The sequence below is a fragment of the Phocoena sinus genome, chromosome 14 (genome assembly GCF_008692025.1).
Source record: "Phocoena sinus isolate mPhoSin1 chromosome 14, mPhoSin1.pri, whole genome shotgun sequence".
NCBI classification, from domain to species: domain Eukaryota; kingdom Metazoa; phylum Chordata; class Mammalia; order Artiodactyla; family Phocoenidae; genus Phocoena; species Phocoena sinus.
In genome coordinates this window covers 3,970,001-3,982,186 of record NC_045776.1, presented here as the reverse complement: position 1 = coordinate 3,982,186, position 12,186 = coordinate 3,970,001, and the positions used below count along the sequence as shown (strand labels likewise).

At 36.9% G+C, this 12,186-nt stretch overlaps 1 protein-coding gene across 1 annotated transcript in view; it reads left to right on the top strand.

Moving 5' to 3' along the window:
• The window catches only part of ZNF407 (zinc finger protein 407), a 430,215-nt gene that overhangs the window by 254,064 nt on the left and 163,965 nt on the right, over positions 1 to 12,186 (top strand). The window contains exon 7 of the mRNA XM_032654303.1: positions 617 to 737. Coding sequence (XP_032510194.1) covers positions 617 to 737 — 121 coding nt within the window. The remainder of the gene's footprint in view (positions 1 to 616; positions 738 to 12,186) is intronic.

The following is a 12,186-nucleotide window of genomic DNA, read 5'->3' as shown; positions in this document are numbered from 1 at the left end:
GAATTTACAGGGCTGTTAAATATTATTTCAAATGTTTCTTTGAGGCCTCTTTACCTTTTACTCAACTTAGTGAATTACAATTTCTCTTTACTTCTAACACTTTTTAATTTGGTGTCAATTTATCGCTTGGTTTTATTTTTTTCCTTCATATTTAACTTTAAGATTTTAATAAGTTTTACACTGTGTATTCAAAGTACATCTTTGTTACATACTTTTCCATGGTTTTAACCTCACTGAGATTTTTATAATGGCCCTAATCTAACAGTTTGTTAAATGACTCAAAATACAGTGCTAAACCAAAGCTGATATTTATGTTTTTATCTGGATGAGTGCTTCACTGTGTGTTTCTATTTAGATTAGATAATTTAGAATCCTGTGTGTATAAGTCACATGTGAACTGCAAAATGTATATCTTGCTTCTGTTCTCATAGAGAAATAAAAATCAATGGTATCTTCTAACTTTCTCACTCTGTGAATAAATATTCAAACATCCTAAGTATGTGTAGTCTTAAAATTTCATGGAAATGAGTGTCTTTTTAATTGTTAATAACAGATTAAGCCCTTCATTTCCAATATTTGTAATTATTCATCTACAACTCCTCTTGATATATTTCAGGAGAAAAACCTTTTAAATGTGATGAGTGTAACTTTGCCTCCACGACCCAATCTCATCTGACGCGGCATAAGCGGGTACACACAGGAGAGAAGCCCTACAGGTGCCCCTGGTGTGACTACAGGTAACGATCCATTATGAAGCAAGTGGAATCAAGTGGGTCATCGTGGTGGGTGAAAATCCTGTTAAACTCACCATAAACGAATTGTGTTTTTGAGTAACGTGAATTAGCATGATTTAAAGCATGATTCATATATTAGGAGTGGGAGTTTATTACACCACCTGATTTTGGTGACTGTTTTAAAAGATGTAAAATATTTTTCCGTTTTTTACAATCTTAACGTTTAGGTTTTGGTTTTTTTTTGGCTGCGTTGGGTCTTGGTTGCTGCGCGGCGGCTTTCTCTAGTTGTGGAGACCGGGCGCTGCTCTGCGTTGTGGTGCGCGTGCTTCTCATTGCGGTGGCTTCTCTTGTTGCAGAGCACGGTCTCTAGGCCTGCGGGTTTCAGTAGTTGCAGCACGTGGGCTCGGTAGTTGTGGCGCATGGGCTCAGTTGCTCCGAGGCATGTGGGATCTTCCAGGACCAGGGCTTGAACCCGCGTCCCCTGCATTGGCAGGCGGATTCTTAACCAGTGCTCCACCAGGGAAGTCCCACATTTAGGTTTTATAATCCATTGATGCACCTGACTTTCAAGTGATTGTAAGGAACCATCCAATTAATCAGTTATTCAATGCATATGGCATCTCATCTACTATGAGTGAGTCACTCATTTAGACAATGAAGATAATGTAAGAAATGCTTCCTGCCTTTAAGGATATTGTAGCATAATGGGTGGCTTGTAATGGTAATGTTAGTAAATATTTCTAATACAGATGTCAGTGGTATTTAAAAACGCCAGGGGAGTGCAAAGAGAAGGAACCAGATCAGTCCTGCGAGAGGAGAAAGCCTGTCAGCCATGGCTTAAAAGATGGGCAGCTTTCAGTCACATGTGCGTTCTGTGAGGATGCAGGGAGGTGATGGTACAGCGTGGCATTTCTGTGCTGAGAGCATGTTGGAGGTCATGAGTGCTCCGTCCACTCGTGGAGGCCACAGCGGCTAAGTGACATCTGCCAGGTTGCAGAGTGACTTCACAGAGGCCGCAAAGCACGGGGGCAGAGAAGCAGGAGTGGCGAATGAGCCTGTTTTACTCTGTGACAAGGTCCGCATATCCCGGGCCTGGTGGAAAATGAAAGGCGGCTGTAGGTTGCAGCTCGATCACGCTGTGTGGGGGGACCTGTGAGCATAACTTCAGAGCTCACTGTGGTCTCTGAGACACCATGCGATGCGCAGGCAGCTGAGGGACATCTTCTTAGGGCCTTGATCAGCCCAACTGTGGGGCTGAAGGTCTCATGGGCCCTGTTGTGCATGAAGATGTGGAAACGTTGAGGGTAGTTCTTCAGTGCAGCCTGCCTTTGTTACGTATCAGAATATATACCTTAAACCTGAAGGCTTCATTGAAAAATAGATTTTTGTATTCCTGTGGATATAGCCTGTGCGTTCAGTAAATATATTGCCATAATCTCTATTATTATCCTCATTATTGCATTAAGTTTTATGTTGAAGGTCATCTAATAGTACAGACATATTACGGGTATATTTCATTCATCAATTATTCATTCGTTCCACATTTTCTCAGTTCTGTCTTTGCCTAACACTAGATTGGTGTTTCTTTGAGATTTAATAAATGGTGATCCAATTAGAGGTAGACACAGAAATTCTGAGGAGCTGATAGTACGAATTCTTTAAACAACAAACGTTATTGAATGCTCTTTTTCCTTATTAGAGGTCATACTGTAGTTGCCTTCCCTGCAAAACACAGGAAAACAATTACAGATTTATAAAAATTTCCCTTAATTCTCTCTCTTAGCTGTTAGGATTATATTCTTTCAGTCTGTACTTTATGCCTGTTTTGAATCATTGTTTTTTTTTGGTGGTTTCTTTCATTATAAATTTTATTTTTCACACTTAACAAATTGTATAACCACCTTATGTCATTAATCCTGTGTAACTGTGGTTCTCAAACTGTAATTTTTAAGTCGTAGAACTGTTACTTCAAACAAGATCTTGTACAGACCCCATGTATAAAATAGATAAAAGTGGTGTCTACCAGTTACAGATTTCAGAGTTACAGTCTGTAAGTCACTTATTATAACACTAACGAATATCATATAAGACTGTTTGACAAGCAAAAAGTTTTCAAATGGGGGGAGTTCTTGCTAACAGTTGCTGTTGGATTAGCCTTGGTGTCCAGTTTATGACTTTGCAGGGAGCGCTCAGCAGGGGCGGGTCGTCAGGAGCTCAGGCTCTTGAGGCTCACTGCAGCCGTTCAGCCTCTTCCTCATTTACAAAAGACAAATGATTTGGGTACGAACTTCAGGAACACTGCTGACGTGCGGTGAGGAACACACTAGATCACTTATCCAGAGCTTGGCTGTGCACATCAGCCCTTGTTTTCACTCTCATCTCAGGTTAGGACTTCAGATGGTTGTAGGCTTTACTTGACCTGACAAACCTCAAGATACTGTTCAGTGAGGTAATGCAAGAGTTTCAGTGCCTTGAAGGTCTTTAGTATCTGAAAATTATAATACATGCCATGATGGATTTTTTTTTTTTACAGTTTTTGAAGTTGTTAAAAAAAAAAAAAAACAAATCAATTGTTAGATAATGACTGAAATACCTTAGAGTTTCAAAAGGCCTAGTTTGAAAACCACTCTTTTCTTCAATGTAATTTTAATACTTGCATGGCCTCTAGTTAGATTGTTAAACAATAATAACTTTATTAAATTTTTAGACATTAGTCTGCCATTTTCAGGTTTTTACTCCAAAAATACTTTTACCTAAATCTCTGTGTGTGTCCATGATTTTTTTGGAAGAAATTCATAGAAGTATGACTTAAGGCTATTAATAGTACTACTACAAAGATTGGGATGTGAATTTTGTTTGGCTGATCAGTACTGTGTTTTGGTACACTCACGTCTCTGTAGGCATGAACATATTTCTAAGTATTTCAGGTTTTCCGGGCTTGAAATTGTATTATACTTTTGCGAAGGTCGAGGTCGTGCTACTTGTCCCCTATCCAAGTTATCACCTTGAAGTAGCATCACGTCCGTTGAGCAGTGCGTTGCATCCAGCTGGATCCCGTCCGTATCAGACCTCTGTGAGGCACTGTCGTGAAAAGGAGCTGGTGTTTTCTAAGACTGTTGTCACTTTCCTATGAATTAATAATACTTAGGATGTTTACATCTAGTGTTTGCTATCAAATTTCCTGTTGAAATGCTTAAAGTCGTTGATAAAAGGGTGATTTTATCTTTATTTAAGCCTTTTTAATAATTTGAATATTACTGAAAGTAAATAGTTTGAACACTTTGTGTTCACGGGACAGTTTTATCGTTCTGCGTATATACAAGGTTGGGTTTGCTTTTACTAATGAACAAAAGACAAGTTAACTTGACCAGGAGTATGAAAAACTTCCAAATATATGAACACTCCTAAAGTTAGTGACTATGAATGAAATGTAGAATTTTCAATGGATACCTTTGTTTTCTTGTTGAGGAGAATAAGATTTTTAAATGAGCAGGCAGTTAAGTTCATAAAGATTGTTTTGGTTGCATAGCATGGGAAGAACAAAATGCTTACCATATCTACCTTACAACGACAAAGTATCTTCTTTCACAAGATAAAGAAATTGGAGTAGGTATGATTTCTGTAGAATAAAAGTATGTATAAGATGATCACATATTTCCTGAGAAAATATGGTCATATTTGTCTTATCAGTATCCTTCCATAATATTTTCTTGCTTAAAATATTTAAATACTTTTTCCATATTTAGATTTTTGTCTGCTTAATATAAATAGATAAACATTATTCCTGTAGAATATTCCTGTTGTTGTCATTATTAACACTTATTTGCAGGTAAATTACCATCATTAGAAACTGAAGTATTATTTAAATTTCATTTGAAAATATATTTTTCATTTTATAAATTGAACATTAGTGGAGAAATTTTAGTAGTTATAATTATTCATGAAAAATGTGAATATAGATTTGTTTACAAAAGAATTTTATAATTGGTCTTTTGAACCTGGGGCTATTTTTCAAGTTTGCATTATTAATTTAGGCAGTGACATCTCATTCTGTTTAGATGTAAACGTGTACCCTTTTCCTAAGCTTTTACTGTCTAAGATATCCAAAATTCGAACCCATTATAGATCAGTATATTCCATCATTGCTCCAAAACTTTTTCACTATTAATTAGTATTCATTATAATTTCGAAGCATAAATTTAGATTCATAGCACGCTGTCCTACCATATTATTTATGCAGCAAATTCTTTAGATTTTTTTCCTACCTTAAAATGGAAACAATCTAACATTTTTCAATACTTTTATTTTTTGTTATGTTTTAATTGTCACTTCTCTATTAAGGAGAGAAATCGAAAAAACTTTAATATGTTACAGTAAGTACCCTTTCTAATAATGTAAATCCTTATTTCCCCATGGAGTTTATTAACTATCAAGCTGCACTCTGTTTCACTGATGGCACTGGCTTTCACAAGAGATTAGATGACTTGCCCTAAAGTTGGCTGTAATTGGGCTTTCTTTTATGTGAAACTCACCTTCTCATTGGCTTCCATTTTTTAAGGTTAATAAATGCATATTAAACAGTAAACCACTGATAAGTCATGAAAAGTAACACAAAATTCTACCTGCAGTATTAAAAATATTAAGGATAATCTTACGTGACACTTTAAATGTCATTTAGTAAATCAAAGAAAACTAAAATTCAGCCCAAAGTATGCAGTTTGATCATTTATTTATTGCATCCCTATTGTTGATCTTGGAATACCTTCATTGTTCTCTTTAAGACTGAGATTTTTGCTCAACTGCATAATTGCCTTAGTGCTGCCAATGTTACACACACTCTTTTAAAAAGTTGTTTTTACTGTTCTACTTTTCATTTTATTCACTATTCTTTTTTTATTATTTGAAATTATAACTCCAGTTAGAAATATGACATATCATAGAGCTGAGGAATAAAATTGATAAATCCTGCCTCATATTAAAGATTTACCGCCATTGTTTTGCTGAACTTGGAAATACACTCTGATTCTTTTCCTTACTTGATGGTTTACTTAGCTCTTGGCCAGTGTATTTCATAGAATCATTAATGCACTAGGTTTTGATCTCAAGAAGGGTTTTCATTCCTTTTAGATGAGGGGAGGCTAAGAATATTTGATTTACCCTTTGACCCAAGTAGTGGAGTCTCAACAAAAAATGTACTTTTTGTGATATTCCCCAACATCTCTTTTATCCCTCTTCTAAATATTTTGTTTAGTATTTCTTATAATCAAATTTGGTAAGTTTTTACACATATGACTAGACTAGGTAAAATTTAGTGTTTGTCACAAGCATTTGAAATGTGTGTGTGTGTGTGTGTGTGTGTGTGTGTGTGTGTGTATCCTAGAAAATTTTTGTCAAAGAATACTTTTAATTTAATTGAATTCTGTCTTAACTTTACATGATGCTGGAAGCATTTTTAGGATAGTTTTAAGATGTAATGATAAAAAAATTATAATAAATCTTTATTTCCCTTTAAAGTTTGTATTAATTTCTCAAATACATATTTCTATAAAGTGTCTCAGTTACGAAAACTTTTCCAGGTCTTAGATAATAGTATGCCTTTTTACATAATTTTGCTGTATAAACATTTTATGTTTATTAGGCTTTACTGAATAATAAGGCACTAAGGCCTCAGTATAGGATGGGATCATTGTTCTGTCTTCCATTGTTTCAGCAGCATCCTGACTTGGGGACTGACTCTGCAGGGGATAATTTCCTCCCTGTGGATGATCTCCCCTGAGGGTTCCTGTTTTCCTTTGGCTTCCTGTGCAGGTTCACAGGTTGTAGCAGGAGAAGCAATAGATGGATCAAACTTGAGTTCGCCCTGAATAATAACAAGGAGAAAAAACAGATTTTGTCTTTGTATCAGAACATCATATATACTGAGAGAGAAGTGAAATTATACATAAGGAAATGAACAGCACACATTTCTTTTTCTGAAGAATCAAAGGTAGCATTCATTTATTTTGGGTGATTTTGAAGTTCTTGAAGAGTAATGACACTGCATAAAAATAATCAAATGAAAATGTCTAATATTAATTTATCTTTGAAGCAATTTGATTGATGCCACAAGCCTAGTTATATCAGAACGAAATTTAAATTCAAAACATTTTGTCAGTGAAGTAAGCCAGACAGAGAAAGCCTAATATTGCGTGATATCACTTATGTGTGGAATCTTAAAACGAAAACGACAACAACAACAACAAAACGGTCAAACTCATAGAAACAGAGAGCGGAAGAGTGGTTGCCAGGGAGTGGGGGAAACAGGGAGAGGTTGGTAAAAGGATACAAACTTTCAGTTATGAGTAAGGTCTGAAGAGCTAATGTACTACATGGTGACTATCACTGATGAACTGTTTTGAATACTGGAAATTAGCTAAGAGAGTAGAACTTAAATATTCTCACCCAAAAATAAATAAATAAAACATACCAGTCAATATTATTTCATTAGTATCAAGTCTGTTTGTTATCTGTTTATATTCCACTCTATTTTAACTGCTAATCCAGTTAATGGAATAAAAAGCAGATGTCCTAGGCTGAAAGGTTAGTTTGAAAGTCTCGAAGCGCAGGTACTTTGCAAACTTTTCTTGGGATAATGATGATTCCAAGGCTTTCCTCCCTTTGTGGTCAGTTTCTTCTGGGAGGCAGATGTGTCTGTTGTATGTTTGTAGTACTTGTCCTGGTAGATGGCCCCTTCCTGCTTGCTACCCTCACACAGTTCAGTGAGCCACAGGTAGATGTCAGTATCGTGGCTGGTTTGTGGAACTGTGTTTGGTCATTGGCTGCATAAATATTGCTTAAGAAGATTCTCCTAGCAGGTGTCAAGATGGTACTTTATGGAGTTGTACTATCTTTCACGTGGAGTAGATGTTTCTGGTAAGTTTCCATGGGATCTTTTGAGGGGTTCCCTAAAAAAATCATAATTGTATTTTCAGGTTTTTCTATCCTAATTATGAAAGTTGTACTGTATGTAAGTGTATTTTTTATTCCTAACGTTTATGTTTCAGCAGAAATTGAGTTCTTTCTGAACAAATATCTCCTAATTTTCTCTGATCATTTTATTAGTGAATTTCAAAAAAAAAAAAAAAACAGTAATTCTAATTGTGGTTTTGATTTAGTTTTGTATTTTCTATAACATATATGTCTAATGTTATGTTTATTTGTAGCATATTTTACTCATACTTTTCTTCTCTGCCCTGAGACACCCAAGCACATAGACTTGTAAAAATTTTTGTTTAAGCCTGTGTGCTAATACAGCACAGTATTTATGTCAGACCTTTAGTTACTGTTGGTAAATTTTCATCTTACAGAAGTTGGTTAAGTAAAAAAAAAAAAATCTGTAGACTTGAAAACAAATAGATTCCATAGCATTAAAAAATATAAATTGGTTCATATGTCTTTAAAAGGGAGAAAAATCTAAGATAATTTGTTTATGACTATAAGTAAATTATTTGTTGATGTAGCTGAAATCGTCATTGAGATCACAGGTTAATTAAAAGAGCCATTCTGAACACAAAGTGACCATACCTTCCCTTTGCTATCTCTTAAAGTAGAATCTAGATAAACATGTTTATTTAACCTGCTGTTGTTGAGTCCCAAATCCAGTCATTATAAAAAGACCAGCACTGTCTTTGGGGATGGTCTTTCTACAAGGAATTACTATGGATAGTTCCTTGGGTGGTAGCTGTATATATTGTGGTAGAAAGAAAGGCCTTAGAGATGAAAAAAATAGAAAAAAATTTTGGGGCAATAGTCTCTTGCATAATAAGTTATTCCTCAGACACTAGAGCTATTATCACACAGCAAAACACTTTACTATGTAACTATCTATATCTCCCAGCATTAGAGTCTCTTACAGTGTGTAGCTTATTAGGAAAACTCTGTAATCGCCAGGATTATCTAGAACAACAGTCAGTGGAGCACCAGGCACACCCTTCTGGTTATATGGTTGAATTTCACAAGGTCAGATGTGGGGTTGAGAGAAACAATAATACCTTTGAAGTGTATAAAAGTTTGACCACCTGTCATTAGTTCAGTGAGAATGCTAAGATCTTAGTTGTTTCATTTTGTTTTTGGATCCTTTGTTTCAGTATGTTCTGAAGTATTGCCTCTCTGGGGCCTGTAAAAAACTGGAAGAAGGAAGGAGAAGGAGAGAAAAACTTGGAATGTTTAGGTAGTGGGGACCCAGTGGTCTGTATGAGGCAGCTTCTCTATCAGTGTGCCTTCTAGACCTCAGACCCCTTCAGTGGAATAAGATGCTGCCTTCCTGGTAGCACCTGTGTATGTTTTGGCTTTAGGTTAAGAATGTTTGTAAAAACAAGATTACATCTTTTCTCACTTTCACATCTTTATTTTCTTAATTAAGAGAATGTAGCACAAACCCTTTGTTGACTTTTTCCTATTTATGAGAAGTACTGTGCTTGTGAGAAGTTCTATAACAAGAAGTATTCCCGCATCTTTTCCTTTTTTGGAAAATGGTGTTGTGCCTTTCCTTCCTGCATAGTGAGCTGTACTTGAAGTAAACCAGAATCTGTTATTCAATAACATAATATGCATAATATGTAATGTGATACTTTTCCCTACAGGGAATTTTAACGTAATATTAACCTTCCTCTTACCCCTTAAACTTTAGTTCCTTACTCTTAATTCTTTTGGTTTGCATCTTGCTAAACAACCCTGCCCTCTCATTTTGTATCTTTTATATCAGTTGTGACACTGTTTGGGGTTCTCTCACTATTTAAGTTTTGAATCATGTTGATTAACTGAACTCAGTCGTATCTCTCCTGATTGTTTTGGTTTTTATTCATTTTAAATTACAACCTTTAAGAAATATGAAATGAAAATGAAGTGTCGTAAAATAAATTAGAATTTTCCCGTACAGAGGAAATGAGGTAAACTCTTGGTGCTTTTGCTTAACTAAATCAGTTAATCTCTTGGATTGAATTATTTGAGGTAAAACGTGGTTGACACTTAAATTTGAGTAGTTTGTTTTGTTCTAAAAACCTCAGATAGCTTTAATTTTAATTAAAAGTAAGATTCTGTCCCACTTTCCACTCCCAAATTATATTTTTCATTTGATTTTAAGTTATCTTCTCATGTCGGCCAGCCTGGATTGTAGGACATATGGGATTATGTGGTGAAGGCGGGCAAGAAGTCCTGTGGGCCATTTAGTCCATGCCGGGGAGTTTGAGTTTTACCCCAAAGGCAGTGCGTAGCCAGTGGAGAATTTTAAGGAGGGAACTGACATATTCATATCTTGCTTTGCAGTAATCACTGACGCAGTACAAATAAAGAGGCAGAGAGGGACACAGCAGGTGTTGGGAGAGCATTTAAAGGACAATTGCAAAGGTGCAGGCAGAAATAAGTGACTAATCCTAAATAAACTAACGCAGTAGCCACGAAGGATAGAGAGAGAGGCTGATTCCGGTGCTTGTTAGGAGGTAGAATGAATGAACACGGTGACCAAATGGATGCATTTGGGGACAGGGTGACAGAAAGATGCATGCCATCCTTTAGATGCCTAGGCTAGGGCTGCTGAGTGAGCGGCGGTGCCATTTACCAGGTCCTCACTCCCGGAGGAGAGATCCCTTTAGCAAAATGACGATGTGTGTGGGTTGGATGCATTGACTTTGAAGTGCCCATGGACATCCACAGGGAAACGTGCCAGTAAATGTGTAGGTCAGTGCTGGTGTATGTGGAACTTGAAAGCATTGATGCGATTGGCATTTCGCTTGGAAAATGCGGAAAACGAAAAAGCAGAGGGGCAAAGAGAAGTGTCAGAGAGACTGAGAAGTAGCCTCCTGATATGGAAGGGACCTCTGGGCAGCAGGCAGGCAGGCAGCACTCAGGGCAGTGCACCCGCCGCAGCCACCCAGACGGCATGGGTTCTCTGGGGAAGCCCGGTCCTAGCACAGGGGTAGGAGCAGAAAGCACGCGAGGGGTCAGAGGTGAAGACGTGGTGAGGATACTTGCTAGCTGGTCTTGAAAGGAGTGTCTTGAAGGCTGCTTCCTGAAAACGCTTGGGGAGTTGGGATAGCTGCATGCGCAGAGAGCTGGATGCACATTGTATTTGTGTGTTTGTTTTCATCTGTTTGCTTAAGATTGCTTTTAAAATTTTACTAAAATGCTTACAGGCGGAGGTGAAAGAGCCAGCTGAAATAACGAAGTTGAACAGTGCTTTCACCTAAGGGCTCAGGTGGTGCATGTCAGGTGAGGGTTCTGTGACGCGTCAGGGGCGCTGCTAACGATTTTGAAGAATCAGCAGTGCCTCCCTGTTCCCACCTTGGGACCTCTCGAGATGGAGAGCTACAGCTTCAAACCTCTGAATCTTTACCCTCCCACAGTTTGGGAATACTGCGTAGCACCAACTTTTACCTTTGTCGTGTTCAGAGTTTTGAATCAAAGAACATAGAGACTGTGTAATGGGACTGTTCTGCCCTCCCTACATACACATTCAAACATTGGAATTTTATTTGCTTTCTATGAGGAATTTACTTCCACAAAATATTGTACTACTTTAACTGTTATACATAATTCAAAAATTTGCTTGACACTAGCAAACAATTCAGGGCAATCACTTAACAAACACTCATCTTAAATGTAATCTTTTAAAGTGTGACATCTTTTCTATGACTTATTCTAAACAATTTTTGCTAATGTCTTAGGGTTTTTCTAAGGCCAGTAAATCTCATGGGCCCCTCTAGTGACATCATAAGCCAGTGGAAACTCACAGACGTTTATCGTGATGACACCTGACCCCCATATATATGTATAACCCTTGCTGTTTGTTTTACCTACCTTTCATTTGCGTGACTTCTTCCAAATAATTATAGGTATGGTATAACTCTTTGACCAATCACAGCTTTGATTATACTTCTTGTGTCCATTTGTACTAAAACTTCTGTTTCACTGTTTTAGATTGACCCCTGCCTTCTTCAAATTGCCATATTTCTAGAAACATATACGCTACTGGAATGGTCCTACCAAGAGAAACGTTAATAATAAGGACCATGTGGGTGCTGGAGTTAGTGTGTGTATAGTATGAAAAGAGAAAGCAAATATATCACTCCTTAGGGTGAGGTAGGGTACGTGATTTGTTTTCATGACTTAAGGTATATTATAACTGCTGAGCGTTGCTGTCAGTTGTACTAAACCACTAAAAAGTGGAAATAAGTCATATATATTGCCCCACAGGTTGATGTAGGCTTTTCTTTTGCATTCACTAGCATTTTGTATGGATTTCCTTTGATTCTATTGGAATTTTTGCTGCTTTGTTTCATTATAAATTACGGTTACCACAAGACGGTTATGGCTGCCTCTCAGATTTTGGTTTTAGCTTGTTTCTCAACTTTAAAAATGAAAAGCACATTTCCCTTTGCAAATTGAGATAGTTCTGTACATCTGGTAACAAATTTTT